This window comes from Amblyomma mixtum, chromosome 2 (assembly GCF_055824585.1).
Source record: "Amblyomma mixtum isolate Tamu chromosome 2, ASM5582458v1, whole genome shotgun sequence".
NCBI classification, from domain to species: domain Eukaryota; kingdom Metazoa; phylum Arthropoda; class Arachnida; order Ixodida; family Ixodidae; genus Amblyomma; species Amblyomma mixtum.
Window position 1 is genome coordinate 251,352,686 of NC_143013.1, and position 18,631 is coordinate 251,371,316.

At 43.0% G+C, this 18,631-nt stretch overlaps 1 protein-coding gene across 2 annotated transcripts in view; it reads left to right on the plus strand.

Annotated features, from left to right (window-relative positions):
- Positions 1-3,291: 3,291 nt before the first annotated feature.
- LOC149363518 (uncharacterized) overlaps positions 3,292-18,631 on the plus strand; it is a 153,346-nt gene continuing 138,006 nt past the window's right edge. For both annotated transcript variants that reach the window (XM_089573518.1, XM_089573519.1), the window contains exon 1: positions 3,292-3,734. In XM_089573518.1, coding sequence (XP_089429644.1) covers positions 3,681-3,734 — 54 coding nt within the window. In that variant the 5' untranslated portion in view covers positions 3,292-3,680. The remainder of the gene's footprint in view (positions 3,735-18,631) is intronic.

The window sequence follows — 18,631 nt, forward strand, 5'->3', positions numbered from 1 at the left end:
AATGACGACGTTTCGGCGTGCGTAGCTCGAGGCACGAGCTGGCGCCGAAGTCACAGAAGGCGCGCTTTTAGGCAAGCCTTATAAGCAATTAGGTATAAAGGAAATACGTGGTAGCAGACTTATAGGGATGGACACCCGGACCGTACCGCGAAGGGAGGCAGTAGGGAACGGGTGAAATTGGAAGTTAGACCTAAACAAGAACAAGCAGCATTTACGCTATGGTAGGCCAAAACAAAGAAACAAAAAGCAGCAGTAGGCAGTAATAAACCATATCCTGCAGGATACTGTGTTACTCCGCTGACAATTCACGACCGTAAGTTTTAGTGACAGTTAGTCAAAGAATGTTTTACTTTGTTAAAGAAGCTATTGGCTCCGAAATTGTCGCGTATATAATTTAGTCTTGTGACTGGAATTTTGTTTAGGTTATTACGAGAAAAGCCTTAGCAACGGGCTATTTTCTTGTCGCGCAGAAAGTGTGTGGCGGTTATGAAAACGTGACCGCACCTTCACGCAGACTTAAGTTGCATTCCCCCGTACCTGTCCCTGAATTTTACGTATCCATTTCGCAACAGACGTAAAACTTAATGTCAACGTCCTCATTTTTTTATTGTCAAAATATTGAATGAATTAACTTATAAGGACTAAAACCAACACCGTCATTGCGCACATTCAAATGTGACCTTAAATGATTTTATTAGTTAATCTAATATTTAAGTTTTATGATTTTTTTTCGTGACTAATTTAATTTTTAGAAAGCACTGCGTACGCTTTCTTCTATTATTGCATCCCCCCACCCCCGTAACTTCCATAGTTGTTTCTCCATTCGATTTTGTGTGTCATTTTCATTCTGTTTCGTGTTTAATGCGCTTATAATCAGCCTTTCTCGTCGTACTCTTAAATTGACATGTATATTCAATGTGAGTGCATTTTTTGTTACCTGAATAATTCGTTTCTGTTTGTTTTCTGCTTCTCTTATGTGGCCTCTACGCTTTGCAACAATTAATCTTGTGTCTCACTTCTGTCTGCGACTTCGTAACCTTCGTATTTATATGTTATGAATTTACTGCGAAATTACAGATTAAGCTGAAATGAAATCGAAGGTGGACGTCCTTCAGTCGCACGGAGACGAAAATAAATCCAGTAGAATGTGCTCCACCTCCCCTCGAGCTCAATATAGCCAATAATCCAAGTCAAAAGCATTTTTGAACGAGAACGAGTTTATGAAAGATTTTTTTTCATTATTTGTAATTCTTCACTATAACACTCAATACGTCCGTAGATTTCCCGGCAACAGGCTTGAACTTTTTTGCTATTATGATTTTTGCTACCGTCAAAAACATTCCCTATTGGTTTCCTATGGCAGCCGTAACTGCTCGTTGCGAGCGATGGAAAAACTCTAAAAGAGTTTGCTACGCGTCGGAAGAATGGACCATTGCATTCACATGCCTAACATTGTCAGACAAAAATTTTGAAACTAGAAAATTGTTAGATATTGTTATGAAAACATTGAAAGTAATGGTCCATTCTTCTTATAAGCAGCAAAATCTTCCTTTTAAACTGTTTCCATCGATCGCATCGAACCGTTAAGATTGCCATAGAAAACCAATGAAGACCGCTTTTGACGACAACAGAAACGTTTAAAAAAAAAATTGCAAGAGTGCCGTCTGGTGACCTGCGGATATATTGATTGTAGTTAAATTTTGCATTGTGTGAAAAAGTTGCGTTGATAAAGAGTTTCCCGCTCAGAAAGGTTTTTGTCCAGAATTTTTGGGTGTGAATATTTCTATAACAGTACCTTACAATATTCCATTATTCAAACTTTTTCTCAAAGAATGATGAATACATAATTTTGGAACACATGGAAGGGTAAAACGTCCGTAAATAAGTAGAACGCTAGGCCCTCACTTTTTACATTTTTTCAAGTACTTTTCCAGAAAGATATCGCTTGTGATGAGATCTGTGCTGAGGAGCACTTTTTTGTAGACGAACGTTTATGTACAAACGTTTATTGTAGACGAACTCTTATTGTACCAAGCTATCCAAGTTCATTGACGCAAGATTGTAATCAACAAGAGCCGCGTATTTTTTTTTTAGCGGTACCTACGGAACGAGTTTTTCGTAACTGCACCGCATCCATTTTTTGGCGCGAACTCCTCAACGCCGCCTGTGATGAAGTCCACCGCTTCAGTCGCTGCATACAATCCGTCGAATAAAAATGCCATTATGCAAAACCTTTACCTTTCTTCACTCACTCCTCCTACCTCCTCGTGCTATGATCGTGTTTAAAAATAGGAAATAAACACTGGGTGCCTTTTTAGCATGTCCTAAAGGCGTCCTAGATAATGAACATTTAGAAACTTCCGTGAGATGCACGGACAGCGGAACTCTACCATGAAGGTTAATGCGCTGAACATAAATGTTCTTATGCAATGCAGGACGCTTCATTTGATTCAGTACAAAAAGTCAGTTAAAAGGCAGCTACACAACGCAAGGTAATGAGAACTAAATAATAACGACAAATATGCGTTAACGCGGAATCGGCCTGGCCAGATAACCCAACTTCAAAAGAATCTCTCTTTAGCTATTGCAGCATATTTATAAAAAAAATGTAGTGAATAAAGTAAAACACCCTGCATAACGACGTTTATGTCTGTTGTCGAACAGGGTGAATTGGAGTGACGCCAGGGTTAATTGGACAGAGATGGGAAGGGCATTTCTCCTGCAGTAGATGTAATCAGGATGATGATGATGATGATTTCAAATGTGTACTAGAATGGCGGCTCCTTCAGAATATCATATACGTACGCTATTGAGACTAATATTCTTCTTGGTCAACTTATTGTTACGGTACTTCCCATAAAAGACGCGGCATCATTCTATCGAAGCCGTACTTTTCTTGTTCTTCTAACGCTTAATTCCTCCTCACCGTCTATACTCACCTCAGTAACATTGTTCCTCTAATTCGAAAATCAGTTATTGAAAACTGTTTGTTAAATTTCTACACTAAAAAAAAAGTGAAGAGAGGACGAGGGATTTCCCCATTAAAAGAATGCGTAGAGTCGTTGTCGGAGACTCACAACGAAAGTTATACAGGAGCGCGACCGCGCGAGTCGGCGAACAACAAGAAGAGACGAACGATGCGCGAGAGGCGGCCCTTCTTCACACCAGCCTCCTACGTGAGGCCGACCAATGGCGGACCGCCGGAGGGCATGACGTCACGGGCTGATCGATACGCTACATCTGAGCCTATATAACGGGGCACCGATTCCGGTGCCGGGACGGTCGGACTTTCTCCCGCCTCAAACTTCGAATCGACGGGCTGCACTTTCCAGCGACGATAGAGAACGCGCGCCACGTCTGTCGCGTCGCTTCGGGCTCACCGCTTCACTCGCAAACACCCCGCGGTGGTCGGGCTGAGTACGCGACCGGAGGCGTTCGATTATTGAAGAACCTTCGTTTACGAAAACAGCGAGGGAGGGGAACAGAGAGGAAGGAACGCGCTGGGCTCCTTTTCGGTCTTAACTGTACATCGGGCTTCCGGCGACGAGTGACGGACGAAGAGGGAGAGAGAGAAAAAGGAAAGTTTGTGAGGAACTGTTCAAGTCGTATAGTTTCGTTGTTGTGGCCGCGCAAGTCGTTCCCCTGAAAGACCGGAAGACGTTTGACGTTCGTGGGACATCATGCGTCACTCCAGCGCATTCGTCGTCGTTTTCAGCGTGGCATTGACGCTCTTGGTGAGTGCGACTTATCTTCCTTTTTTTGTCACTCTTTTCTTGCGGGATAGCGAAGATGCTGCGCTGAGAGACGCCCGGTATTGAAAACTGACTCGCGTTTCTGTCGTCGGCCTGTTCTGCCGATGACGCTATCAAGTCTTAGATAACTGAATCCCAAATTTCTGTCAGGAATCAGTGTCAGAAATCGGCGCGCATTTATATTTCTCTTTACCTGCTCGCAACATGCCGTTTGGGAACGTGAGCTGTTGCGTGCAGTGCCCAATAAAATACGCCTCCTGAGCTGTAAGTTTCTTTTTTTTTTATTAATCAGCGGAAATGTAGGATTTTATGTTAAAATAAAAGTTTCGAATGTGCCCTTTACCAGCGGCACATCATGTTTATATTTATCACACCGAAGCGCGGTGTTGTGGAAGAGAGGGCATTTTATACTTGCAGTTGATGTAACATCGTTGAATTCTTCTCATCACTGAATAAAAAAGTGACACTTGAAGGTACGAAACATTAACAGCAATAAATCAGATTGCCATCCCGATAGCTGCGAGACTAGACATCTTTTTAATTACCTAAACGAAACAGGCTCAGTGAAAGTACGTGTATCAAGCGTGGCTTCATATTTTGGCATCTTCACATTAGCCAGCGAGCGCCTTGGGCGTAGCCTCGTCGGCTTTCACTGTTGGCCACTTCACGAGAGCTTCCCAGCCACAACATTAGGTGCTAAGGGCCTTGTGCATTTGACACCAGGCTTAACTTGAGATTGTAATGCAACAAAGTAAAAACAGGACGCCGACAGTAAAGCAAGGCATTTGCCTCATGACCTGTTTCTAGAACTTGTAACATTAAAGGAGCTTACTGCTCACAAAGCGCCTAAAAGGAGCTTTATTCCAGGAGGACTAAAGCAAAAAATTCTTTATGGAATGCCTGAACTTTTGTGAACCGAAAATAGAAAAATCGTGGTTGTTCGAAACTTGAAAGGGGGAACTTACTAAAGCCCGAAAGCTCGTTTGAAGCATTAAGTATGCATTTACAAAGTTATTTGGCGGTCTTAGCAGCAAGCTGCAGTAGTACAGACTACATTACCGCGTTTTGAAAGCCTCGTCATATAAAACCATGCGACGCGAAATTCGGGTTGTTCTACTTCGTTTCCATCGCTGGTGAATTCACCTAAGTCTACCGTTTCCGGGTGCTGCTGGCCCTAAGTACTGTTTAAATAAGCGGAATTTAAATGCCCGTGAATATTTTAACACGACTTTAGCGACAGTATCGTTCACTGCAAAGACCACCGACAAATGGTTTATTTACACTTTTGCCCCGCTTTAGCACATTGGGGAAATAGAGCTTAACACGAATAATGCACCTCTAAGGCTTTCTTGCATCGAAGAGGTAATGCTTCTGCGGTTTAAGCGAGCAACAAGGTCCGTACGAAAAGCCAGCCGTGTTCTTACGTTTGCCAACGCCCGGAGACATTCTAAGCCTGGTTTGAATAAGAAAAGTCCGAGGACTGGTTATTTAGTACCTTTTTTTTTCTGGTTGATATATTTAGCTAGTGGTTTAGTGAGTTCTTGGTTTTCTTCACTGCTACTAAAAAATGAAAGCGCGTGGAAGTCGACCTGCGATTATTATTAAGAAATTGTTTTAACATTCGCTCATTTTCTCATCAAAGGTACGCGTAAAGCGCATCATGTCTAAATTCGTCATTTTTTGTAGGGCATGTATGGGAAAAAAGAATAGGTAAAAAAAAACAACTAATATTCGTGTCTTCTTTAATATCGTTTATTGAAGGCTGTTCTCTGGCATTGTGAACATCTCAGTAAGTTTCCAAAGCCGGGTACACTTGGCTCAGATTACTTCAAGGTTGATTAAAAGGACGCCGACAATATCTGCAATCCTGCTGATTCAAAAGTGACCCATTCGTGAAAGAGCGCACATTCTGAGGTGTTGTCGCAACGCGATGCCTTTGTGCTGCGTCGTGTTGTAGTCTAAGACTGGTCCGGCGCAGGTTCGTACACAGTGTATGTCACGGCTCCATACGCATTAAGGCAAGAATAATCGTGGTAGAAGGGAAGTGGAAGGCAAGGGTCGTACACACAAAAAGAAATGTCGTACACACAAAAAGAAATGTCGTACACAAACCTGTGTGTCGTATACAAACCTGTGCGTCGTACACACAGCTGGTCGCCACAGTTTGCCGAACAGAAACGCAATCGCACCTCGCGAGATCTGCTGTTGTTTACCGTGACTGCGGCTTCATCCAATCGTGTAAACATGCTCCGCGTGTCTTGCTTCGTCTAGAACTCAGTTATCCTCTCTTTATTCCTTTCAGTTGCCTGAAAAATATCCAAAAACTGTTTTCCGATCCGTCTACCTTTAGAAAGGTTCGAGAATGAAATCGGCTTTGCGAGTAGTAGCGTGACTGCGAAAATGATTGAACGACCATATAGACGGAGAGAGACGGCATACAAAGGCTATATACCATACCAACGTGAAAAAAGAATGAGATCCAACAGAACACAGCCGGTACCGGAATTTACTCGCCGCAGTTTCGACGGTCTAAACGAGCTAAGCGAATCACCTTGCTCGCTCTCAAGTCTGGAACTGGACCGTGCAAGTTGAGGAGGTCTGAATTCTCAAAAAGGGAAGGTCGTTAAGGCCCTGTTTCCTCAATTTGTACTGCGGGGTTAACGGAAATAACGAGGACTTATTCCGCAACAGCGGAAGCCTCCGAGTGGCTGTCGACAACTTTTTAACGACGGCTTAAGGTCTTTCTTTCCTTACTTCACTTAAAAAAAATAAAAACTAACCGAACAGCCCTAAAGCGCACAGCACTTAACGTGTTTCGACGGTGATAGGCTTACCAAAGTCCCCTTACTTTTCCTTGTCTTTATTGCTTGAGGCTTTCCTCGGGGCAGCTTTCTATAATCTAGATCTTAAAAGCCTAACTCACAGAGAACACAGATTAAACGGTCTATGTTTTTCATGTAAAACACGCGGAAATCGCTGCTAAAAATACGCCGGATGAAGAGAAGATTGTTGCCATTGTGGACTTCCAATACAAGAAGCGGTATGGCGTCCGGTCACAAAAATATGCGGCTAATGCCCACTCGAGCATTTTTGTTTGCTATGTGGAGAATTTTGCGCCTCCTTTTACACGATGTGTTGCTAGACGGAGAAGTAGAATAAAACGAAAATAAAAAGAACATTGTGATTCGAGAGTGATGCATTGTAGTGGCAGAGTAGACACGTAAGCAGAGAAAGAGAGAAATTAGCTTCCAAAACCCAGCGATATTTTCATCACTTTATCACTGCTGTGTCACCACATTATATATATATATATATATATATATATATATATATATATATATATATATATATATATATATATATATATATATATATATATATATATATATATATATATATATATATATATATATATATATATATATTCTCACGAGGAAAGCACCAAGAACCACCAGAAGTCTTTAATTGTGATTTACCAATCAGTATTTCTACTACTACAGAACCTGTATATTTTCGATGATGACGCCAGCAAACTCTCCCAATTATGGAGTGAATTCTCTGGGCGGTGGTGTACGGCATTTGGCATCAGTGGTCTTGTGTGGTGCCACTCTCACATCAAGGTAATGCCAGGTGGACGAGGGCCAGACGAAGGGAAGAGATAAATAAATTAGCTTGGAGAGTGGGGCCATGCTCAAAACAGGAGTGATTGGATATCCCTGCGAGAGACCTTTGTTCTATAGTGGAATCAACAGGAGTTATGATGATGATGTTGCTGATGCCGACATGGACCATGATGATCTTGATGAATAGAAGGGAAGCTAGAGGATAATAGGAAATTTATCAGTCTTGTTCGATTCGTAGCCTCCAAAGGAAGCAATCTTACCGCCGGTCAAGCAGGGCCAGGAAGTTTCACCTTTGTCGGCTAGAACTAGGGGAAGGCTGACATAATCGCGCCCACTGATAACGCGACCAGTCAACAAAAAAGGAGCCTCAGTAGAAAATGTAACTCTAGAGCAGGAGAAAATAAATAAAAATCGAAGTATCGACTTGGCGAAAACAAAAACGCAGAAATACATCTCGGACACAGAAATCCATCTGACCAGCGGTAGGGTGCACAGCAGTAAAAGTTATGAGCCCAAACAGTTGTAGGTGCATTGCATTTGCAAATTAAAAATAAAAAGAAATCTCGTTCAAGTTTGCTAGCAAAGTCAGAAAGTGCACCAAACCAGAGAGAGCGTGAAAGAACTTGGTGAACCAGTCGGCTTGTTTCTTGAGGCGTGAACTTCGTTTTGTGTGGTGTCATTCTTGGAAAGTAATTTAATGAAGTCTTCACTGATATCTGAATGGCATTCCTTTTCTTCTGATAGAAAGGACGATCTTGTGAACAAGTCAGCGCGAAAAGACGGACAAGGGACAGAAGAAAAGAGACATTTCACGAGCGCTTATGTGTCCTGTCTTCTGTCCCTTGTCCGTTTTTTGGGCTGACTTCTTCACAGCAATGCAAGATCAGCTAGTCCGGCAGCTTGCTCTCCTGAAAAGATGATGACGCAAGTGGTTTGTAATATTTCATTTCATTTTTTTTACAGTGACTGTAGTTGTCTTTCGCTTTTGGTTCTATAGTGTATGTACGGACACGTGCCATTCGCCGCATCCCAACTGACTGTAATGATGCGATTTTGCCCCCGTTCCTTGGGGAAAAAAAATACCAACTTTAGGGAGAGGTGGTAGAAGTGGGCTCACAATTACTCCCAGAAATCCCCTTTCCAAAGAGGCTCCAAGCAGCTTTAATTAAAGCTGCCGTTCTTCATTTCTTGAGCCTTTATTTTCCCCTCAACATCACTAGTGCAAGAGGGTGCGGCAGTTCTTATTTAGGCCAAACGTGACGCTCTGTGAATATGAGCGCCAGAGGACACGAGTTGTCTGTAAGGAATAACCCAGGTCCACACCTACTTGGAGGCAGTCGCTCTGGAAGATGCAAGCCAAACCAGAAGGAAACCGTGATGCTTAGAAGAAGCAAAAAATACGGTGGCCCGAGAATAAAAAATACAGGGCTGTTATACATATTTGGCGCGTCAGAAATGACGTTTCAACAGTGAATTTCCGTTCAGTTTAATTCAGTTCAGTTCGCCTGTATTTCAAACTTCCGCATTTTGATTTTCCTGGATCCCATGTTTCCAAGTCTTCCCTTTCTCTGCTATTACATGTATGCGTGTATTTATTAGTTTCATTTCCGATCACTAAATTTACTCGGAAGTAAATCTCCTGTCTGGTTTTAGTTTATTTCTTCCTGTTACGCCGAAAACAACTTTACTTAACTACCATGCACAAAAAGAAGCGGCAAGTTTAAAAACAAAGAAGCGAGTCCGGTCGGTTGTTTTTAATCTGTCAGCGAAGGCACAGAAATTTAGAAACAACAAAAGGGCGGTTCGGGGACCGTGAAGTCACAACAACGTTATCATCTCTAGCTTGAGCAACAGAACCCAACACTTACTCCTGCTGTCACGTTTAAGACATAATGACGCCATACTCACCGTAGCCATTTTCTCGGCTCACAAAGACAAGTTCTGACATCGCAGCTTCCCGCTTTGGCAACTTCCGTTTAGCTTTTATCCTTTTTTTTTTCGCTATACAGGCGTGTGCTGAGAGACACCAACCACATCACACTGCAAAAAGTAGAAGCGACACTATTACTTTATTTTCGTGACATAGATGCGAATGAAACGTTGACAGAGTCACATAGTACGCTACGCTGTAGGCCTCGCTAGACGGACACGAGCGCAGATATTTATACTTCGGCGATGTTTTCGAACGACCGCTGACATTCTCCATAAAAGATAATGGACGCCTCTGTTCGCGCTGAGAGATAAAACTGACGTGAAAGAAAGCCGAAGGAGAGAAAACTCCAAGGCACGTATGCATACTATGCGCGCATGTCGACTTTATAAAGTTTGGTGCGTGCGATCCGATAAGTCAACCCGTTACGGCCGCGCGTCTTCTCCCACGAAGCCTTTATCTCTTTTCCGCGCCTCGTTCTCGGTATCCGCGCAACAAACCGGAACATGAGCTTGATGTTGTTTCCTGGTATAGGAAGAGACAACGATCTCTGCTTCTCAACTCAACCGCACGCATATCGCAACTTCACAACTCGACGCCTGCATGTAAGACGCTCCGAACGTTTATTATTAGTATTATTTTTTACAATCGAAGACCTTGTTCAGGCTGCATCCAAGTTCGTGGCTTTTTTTGTGTGTTTTTGTTGCGGGCCGGAAGCATTTGTCCTCACTCGACGTGCGACATCAACGCTGGAGTGATAACGTTATAGACTGCTACAGAGAAAGGGACAGCAAAAATGCAGAGGACAAGGGTAGCCGCTTATCGTTATTAACTTTAGCTTGTTAATATTTATTTAGCTACAGCTAATGTCATAAATAACACAAGGACGGGATGGCAGCGGAAAGCAAGGCTCAGAAATCGCAGCCACTTTTATTGAAACCTTCGTGTAAGGTGTATGTGTGTGTGCATATATATATATATATATATATATATATATATATATATAGTGTTGCGAAAGCATGAAGTGCTGATCGGAAGAAGATCGGTCTTCCGATCGATACGTCGATTCGAAAGAAGATCGGTCTTCCGATCGAAACGTCGAGTCGAATAAATATGTTTCCTTTAACGAAGCGTATACTTCGCTACATATATATATATATATATATATATATATATATATATATATATATATATATATATATATATAAAGCCTGAAATATCTGGCGTGCTATTTTTCTTTCTTTGTATTTCTCGATTTGAAGGGCGCTTTGAAAAAGAAGTAGTGAGCGACAGTGAGCCGTCGATAACCCTTACTGATGAAAAGTTCCTTACCTATCTAAATGACGGTTTTATTTGCCCGTGCGCTTGTACTGAGGCATAAGTAGCTTTCACGGGTATTTCCGGAAAAGGTGGCTGTAAACTGAGTACTTTCTTTGTCTTGTGCTGTCGTTCCTTCCCGGCGTTGCCTTTATTATTTTGCTCTGACATTTTAAAATGCCCCAGCCCGCCCACATAGGCGTCTTTTTACAGCTACAGGTCTCAGGCGACATACTTTTGAGACTTGAGAAAGAGAGAGAGACAGCGTTGAGAAAAGGAAACGAATAAAGAGAACAAAAATCTTGTTTCATCAATTGTCATATGCTAAAACCTTTACAATTTTGCGCTGACATTTTGTAATGCACCAGTAACTGGGCGCAGGGAATAAACTACTGGCTTTGAAGAGCGTAAAGGTTCAGTAACTGTCGAACTTCTCGCTGGACACCTCAACCCCGCCGTGAAGAATGGGGATGAACTGGAGTGAAAGAAGGAAGAGAGAAAGAGGTATCGTAGACGTTCATGTCCAATATTTTTGGACAAAAGTTTTGAGTATTGGAAAATTGTAAGGTACTGCTATGGAAATATTGAAGGTAATAGCACATTCTTCCGGTGTGTAGCTAAATCGTAACTTTATTTTTTTCCGTCGCTCGCATAAGACCGCCATAGAAAACCAACGAGGAACACTTTTGACGATAGCAGGAACGTTAAAAAATTCAGGGGGCACTTTGGCTCTCTAAAGTGCTGCAAAGCGAAAGCGTTTCCTGGCCACTGTTTGTTTTTATGCACTTTTTATTTTTCGTATTTTGTTAATTTATTTTTTTGCTCCTTTACTTAATTTTATTGTTTTTTATTTTTTTTTCCACATCTCATTTTATTTCGTTTTTATTTCTGTTTATTTTCTTATTTTTATTTTTATTTTCTTTTTCTTGACTTTACTCCTTTTATTTTACTTATGAAGCCCATGCATTCACTAGATGCGCCTTTATTCATGCTGGAACCTTGAGCCTTTTAAGCAGTGACGCCGAAGGGCGGACGAATCTGCCGACGCGTCTGTCGACATTCCTGCCGACGCGTCTGTCGACACGGCTGCCGATGCGTCTGTCGACACTCCTGCCGACGCGTCTGTCGACATTCCTGCCGACGCGTCTGTCGACACGGCTGCCGACGCGTCTGCTAACGACAGTATGAGGCATTAAAGGCTTTCGCCTTAATAGCAATAAAATGCAAAACTCCTGATGGGAGATCTGCGGAAATATTGACTGTCATATTGAAGTCTTTCATTATATAAAAGAAATTGCGTTCATGAACTATTTCCGGTTCAGAAATGCCTTTTGTCCAGAATCGTTGGGTATGAGAGGGTTCCGGATAACAATTTCGACCACTTGGGGATATTTAACGTTCGCTGTCACCTCACAGTACCCGAGTGCCTTTTTCTTTTCACTTCCTTTGTAGCCCGGCCCTTGGAAACATGAAACGTTCGGGAATACTGAAAGGGAAGGAAGCTTTTTACTTTTCAGATGCGTTGCATTTTGGGCGAGTTGATACAGCATACTTTTTGGGAAATAGTTGCGCACACGCAAGAGAGGACATGAAAAGGGACAGGAGACTATGTTCGGCAGCTTGGAACAAGTTCGCGCCTTAAAATCCCGCTGCGGCAGCTGGTTTTCAATGAAAGCGAAATAAAAAAAACTACAGAGTTCTGCGTCTCCAATGCTCGTTAAAGTAGCCAAAGAGGCCGGAATTAATCCACAGCCGTTCACTGTGACGTTCCTCATAGTGCACAGAATACATTAGCCCTTTAGTAAGCTGATAAAAACACCAGATAGGCTCAATATAAGTATGCGCCCTCGACTACGTTGAGCCTATAATTACCCTTTTAACTTTGCCACTTAAATTACACTATCTTCCCCTTACTGCTACCCCCTCCCCTTTTCACTAGGACATCTGCGTCTTATTTCAGAATAATTTATTCATTCGTCCTTTCGTGGCTTATGTCGTCCTGCGATGATCCTGTGCGGCGGCTCAAAGATAAAGAAAATATCTAATGCTATGGCGGGTTTTGACAAAATCGTTGCTCAGGGCTGCGTAAAACTCGCCATACCCTTTAATGGCGACCTGCTGCAGCTTTTAACCCGACTTGTACACTTATTGTACTCGTTTGTCGTCTCTCTCTCGTCTTAATTTTTTTTTGTACCTGAGCGTCAACTGCTATTGAATTATTTATTAGAGATACTATTAGTCCTGCCAGGACCAAGATAACAAAGATGTGACTAGTGAAATAAAAAGCGACAAAGATTAGTGGGAAGTCTTACGATCCGCATTAAGGATATGACGTAACAGTGGGTTAACGGTCGTATATACGCGGGGTTGGTCCTTCTCCAATTTACATTCATAGACCTTTGGGAGTCCTCGTACCACTCTTGGAGCAGTAGCGCGGCGGTTAAGCGATGATCATGCGGTGGCAGGTGCTTGTGCGACACAGGCTGCTCCTCCCGAGCGACCTCTAGGGACCAATCATTAATTGAACTGCCACCTGCCATGATGTTTTTTGCGCACTATCCGGTGGGCGGGTTGTGATGACGTCACAAGGTCACGTGACCTAAGTGGCCCACCTGCCTCCGATAGGTTGCTTCTCTGGAGACTTTTCGTGGCTTTTTCTCTCACGGTTAACGACGATGACGCTGTAATTTGTGCAACCCGAACTCCTTAACGCTATAGCGTTAAAAATACGAACGCAGTGAACTATACTATTAGTAGAGTAGTAAACCCGGAGTAGTTCCCGGAGAGGCAGCGATTCCAAGGTAGCGGTTGTACCCCACCTTCGGCAGGAGCATTTCAATATAGGTGAAATACAGAGGCGCTCGTGGACTCAGACGATGAATTTCAACAACCCTCGGTTGAAATAAATCCAGGCCTTTTCCCGCGGCTAGAACTCGCATACAAAAGGCACCTTTAGCTCGCATAAGTGTAACAAATTAATGCTTTTGCTTTTCCAGCTTTTGTTTTGTTTCTTGATTACGGATTTGAACGTGTGAGTGATCTTGGAAATCTACCTTAGCGTGGTCTAATGCATAAGAAAATGAAAAATAATCGCTTGTTGTGATGCGTGTAGTTCTGGTGTCACTGATTATTAATTTTCATCCAGCAAAGACTGCATTCTCCTCACGTAATCGTGGAGACCGTGTTGACATATTTTATGTGTAAAGATTGAGGCATGTCTTTTTGATGTCGCAAAAATTTTCAGTCAAGCATAAAGGAATATTTTGAGTTTTCGGGGCATGAGAAACATATTTGCAGTTCTTGCGAAGCAATAGGAGCACGAGTAAATGCACTCTGTTTTGTGTTTATAACGCCTTGCTATTTTCTTTGCAGCCTAAATTGCTTGCCGAGTTGCTGCTACGTAGGTTTTCGAAGTTTTCTTTCTGTTCGAAGGAAGGCGTCAGCCGCGGCGTCCTAGTTTCAATCTGCGGTGCCTCTACATAAAGCCAAACCAAATCCCTCAGAGACCCTTGCCTGGCGAGCGAAGTAGACCACGTCACATCGCGTTTGGTAAATTATCGGAGACGCGAAAATCCCTTAAAGCTTGGCCGCCAATCTGTTTGTTGCTTCCACAGCAGAGGGGATGTCTGTCTGTCTCTTGTCTAACCTACAAGTTCCTTGCAGTGACGAAGTGAACACTGAAGAACGAAATTTCTTAAATTTTCTCCAGTTCTTGCCTAAGGTCATATGCGACTGCTTTTTCATTTTTTAGAGTCATGCCTGACCAGACAGACTTTCGTCGAACTCTCGACTACATTCCCAATTCCTTCTTACGAAAACAATCAGTAAAGAATCCCGACTCCTAACTAAACCAGTCCGTTTGATTCGGTCCACATCAAAATCCTACTCGGCGTTCACACTAAGGCTTAAAGCGTGCTCGACCTACTATATTTAGAACAGTGTACTGCAAATACTGTGCGCGCTACATCCAGTTCTTGCGGCTCTTGAGAAGCCGTAAAAACGCAAGAACTCAACTGAAGCCTTCGAACTGCTCCAGTTGAGTTCATCAGCCAAAAACCTCTACATCAGTGGGCGCTGCGGTACCTAGGGAAACCGCCTTGTTTTCCTACCTGAGAGCGACTGGCTTGAGGGACAAATTGTGAACGCGCTCCTCGCCCTTTCTCCCTTTCCCTTTTCAATCCCCATCATCCCTCTTTCCCAGTGCAGGGTAGCCAACCGGAACACGCTTCTGGTTAACATCCCTGCCTTCCATCTTCCTCTTTTTGTCGCTCTCTCTCTCAGCATTAATGTGAAATTAATAAGCATCACACTGTTGGTTCCAAGCACCGCATTTTTTTTTGGCGGTCTTATTCCAGGAAAAAAAAAGCGAAGTACCAAAATGTCTAAAGAACGCTTCGTTTCTAAGCCGCCTGTCTACGTCCAAGGCTCTTCCATTTGAAGAAAGCGATTGCTTAATTGGGCAGAACGCGACAATATGTGATGGAAGTAAAGTTAGGCAGACGGTAGGGACGGTGTATGGTATGGTACATTGTGGTACGGCACCATGCGGTACGGCACCATGCGGTACGACACCATGCGGTACGACACCATGCGGTACGACACCATGCGGTACGACACCATGCGGTACGGCATTTCATGGTACCGAAAGAGGGCACAATCAGGTTAGAAGCGAGGTCGATTATCGTAGTGAAACTGTATACGGGTGGTCGATTGCTCGTAAATGGACGAAGAAATTGTAAACCCCGCTCATGGATGTACGCGTGTACACGGGAGACCTTGATGATTATGGAGTACAAAAATAAATATGATATTTGAAACATGAAACCATATTTGAGACACAACTGTGAATCAAATCATGCATGAAAAGGTTCAATTAAAGCAACTGAATCTTTTGCTCTGGAGCTGTCTCAAGGGCTTTGACATGATCTTCCAAGCTATGAGCCTCGTCTTGTAGGCGTATTGGTTGCATTTAAATTAGGTTTTTAAACCTATAAACCAACCCACACACTATTGAAGGAACAAGAAAAGACTTTAACATGGAATGTACTCCACGAGAAAGCGCTGCTGTCACGAGGCCGAAAATGACGTAATTGTACTTGGTCGAAAACAAGGTAAAGGTACTGACAGGGCACGCTCACTGAAGCTGATCACAGTGGTATATTTATTTATTTATTTTTTATTTATTTATTATTACCCTCAGGGTATAAACATTACAGAGGGGAGTGGGTTTTAATCAATAAACAAACAAAAGATATGCACAGCAACAAAAACATACAAGTAATACTGTAAGTGACAGTTAAGTTTGGTTAAAAATGATCTAAACAAAGTCCCATAACACTTAATATAACACAATGAAAATCGTTTGAGTGTACACAGTGGTGAAATTAAATAATATATGAACACACAGGAAAGAGGTAGCTTTTATACAATGTTAAGAAGAACTTGCATGGTCTATATGCGCACGGCAGACTTCTAAAGTGGCTTCTTATATAAAAAAAGCAATTACAACGTAATCCACATATGCTAAGCATGTACCGAACCGGTTTAAGCACCAGGTGTTTTTTTTTCGGTAAGATACAGCGTCTCAAATTGAGCGGGCTGAAAACAGCATCCAGATGAAATTTGCTTCTATGTCTTTTAGCTGAGATTAAAGTTTCCATTTCGAGAGCAGAGAGTAATAAGCGCAGTATTGAGAAAATGATCCTACCCCTATGGTGTCCTATGGGGGTGTTATAAAACTGAGATTCGTGCTGAGGCTGATCTCATGGCCGGCCGTTAAGATGGGGGGGGGGGGGGGGAAGGGTAGCTCATGTGCCAAGATTTCGCCTATCTTATTGCCAGTGGCGACCTTTACCTCGTCGTTGATGAAGGACGAGGAAGGCAAAAGGGAATAGTGATAGAGGGGAGTAACTTGAAGGGACTTATTGCGCGTTCTGCGGGTAATCACGTGACTTCACCACGTGGTTTATAGGCGGCTAGAACCATCTTAGTCTCACGTGATCACTTGCAAAGCATTCAGGAGCGTTCTTTCTGACAAACTTAATTACCAGCGAGATGAAGTGAGATGAATCCATCAAATCTATACGGAATGAAATATGTTGTCTTGACGAAGTGACTAGGGCATTTTAAACACGCTACGCCCATGGGAAATTCACACGATTAGAATCCATCTCACCAACATGCTTTCTGCGAGCTAAGCTTCTTGCATTTCCATTTTATTGTTCTGTTTGTAAAGAAACAACAACATCTAACAGAAATCAAATTCCAACACGCTTTCAAGTGAAACCATGAGAGGATAAACAAGCAAAACGCTTCTAGCGGCCCGAAGTTCTCGTCTTTTTGCGTTTTTATTTTTCAGCAGAATCTTTCTGTATGCATTCAGTCATTTATCAACTACTGACGGTTTTTACGAAATGTGTGAGCATGCGCTCGACAACAACGAAATTCTCACTCTAGTACCTTCATTCTTGCCCCCTGACTGCGTGCAATTGTACCAAATCATGTCAAGTCGACTACACACTTGCAGCTTCCTTGGGGATACTAGCAAAAACCTTTCCATTTAACCCTCAACGTGCTTACACTCGCCACGGTGGCTGAGCGGTTATGAAGTTCGAAGAGCCCAAGGTCCTGGGCTCGAACCCCGGTCGCAGCTGTCATCAGCTCGACGGAAGCGAACTGCGAAGCCTCCCGTGTGCTGTGCGGTGTCAGTGCCCGTGAAAGAACACCAGGTGGTCGAAATTAATTCGCAGAGCTCTCCACTGTGGCGCCTTCCATAACCTATGTGCAATATCGGAACGTTAAACCCTGAATACTATGAAAATCTCGGGAAGTGGCCTTTTAAGCTCTATATATTAGCTCCGTCAACAAGAACCATGCAGTGATGAATCTGGAAATTGATCACTGCCACGGCCCGAAGCTGTGCACCTTACTGATGAAACTCGAACGTTTCAGCAAACTATTCTTCGCAGATAAAAAAAATAACGAAAAAAAAGAAACGCGACTTTTTAAATGGTCAAGAGGCATATGCTTTTGGAGACAAGCGCCATAAAGAATTGATCTTTCCATGAAAAGCGCAGAGACTTTTCAGCCTATCAAGAAGTTTTCTGAAGAAACTCTTTGCTCTGTTTAGTTTACTCTTTTTCCTACTTTTGATATAATACACTGCTCTTAAACAGCTTGCGCCTAGGAGTGGCAGACGCTCGAATCACGCGATTTGAAGATTCTTCACTGTCGCACTTGGGGTGCGGGTAATAGTTATCCGTAATAAGAAAAAACTTGGCCCGTTTAGTGCACTTCAGTGCTTTGTATATTGTGCTAATATTTTATCTTTTCTTTCGGAATTTCCGTTATCGTTTTCAGCACGCGTTTGCCAGACGTGGGCAACGAACCTCTCCACGATGTGGCAATGCCCAAACGACGTCCTAACGGCGACAGGCTAATGAAAGTGCGGGCCCAGGGTTTTGAACCCATCACGACTTCAACGGGAGCAGCGCACTTTACCCTGGAGCCGGCTCAAGCGCTTGCATACTCTCGGTAGGCAGGAGGATTGAGTATCACTTGATTAGAAAGAGATAGAATATGGCCCAGACTGTTATTGACCACCTTTCGGGTGCCTTCTGTCCTTTTATTTTTATTCTTTTGGGCTCGTATTTTTCATAGCTTTATTCTTTCTAATCGTTTTCCTTTTTCTTGAGCTCCGGTGCGAAAAAAAAGAAAAGTCTCTATGGAGTGTGGTTGCAGCTCAAAGAAACACTGCGCAAACAGAGTATAGCCAACTTAGTGGAGGTGTGCAGAGCGGGAGCGGTGCACGGCAATTGAGAACTCTATAAAGTTCTCAGCAAGGTTTCAACAGTGATTATAAAGTCATTCGCCGTGCGGAAAGCGACGAGAGACTCACCTTTCTCTCTAGTCTGTCACGGGGTGGCGCTACCGTGTTTTTCCTTCACCGCGCTTCGGTTCCCCCTCGACTTTACCGGGACGTTCACCCCAACGAATTCAATCCTCGTGTT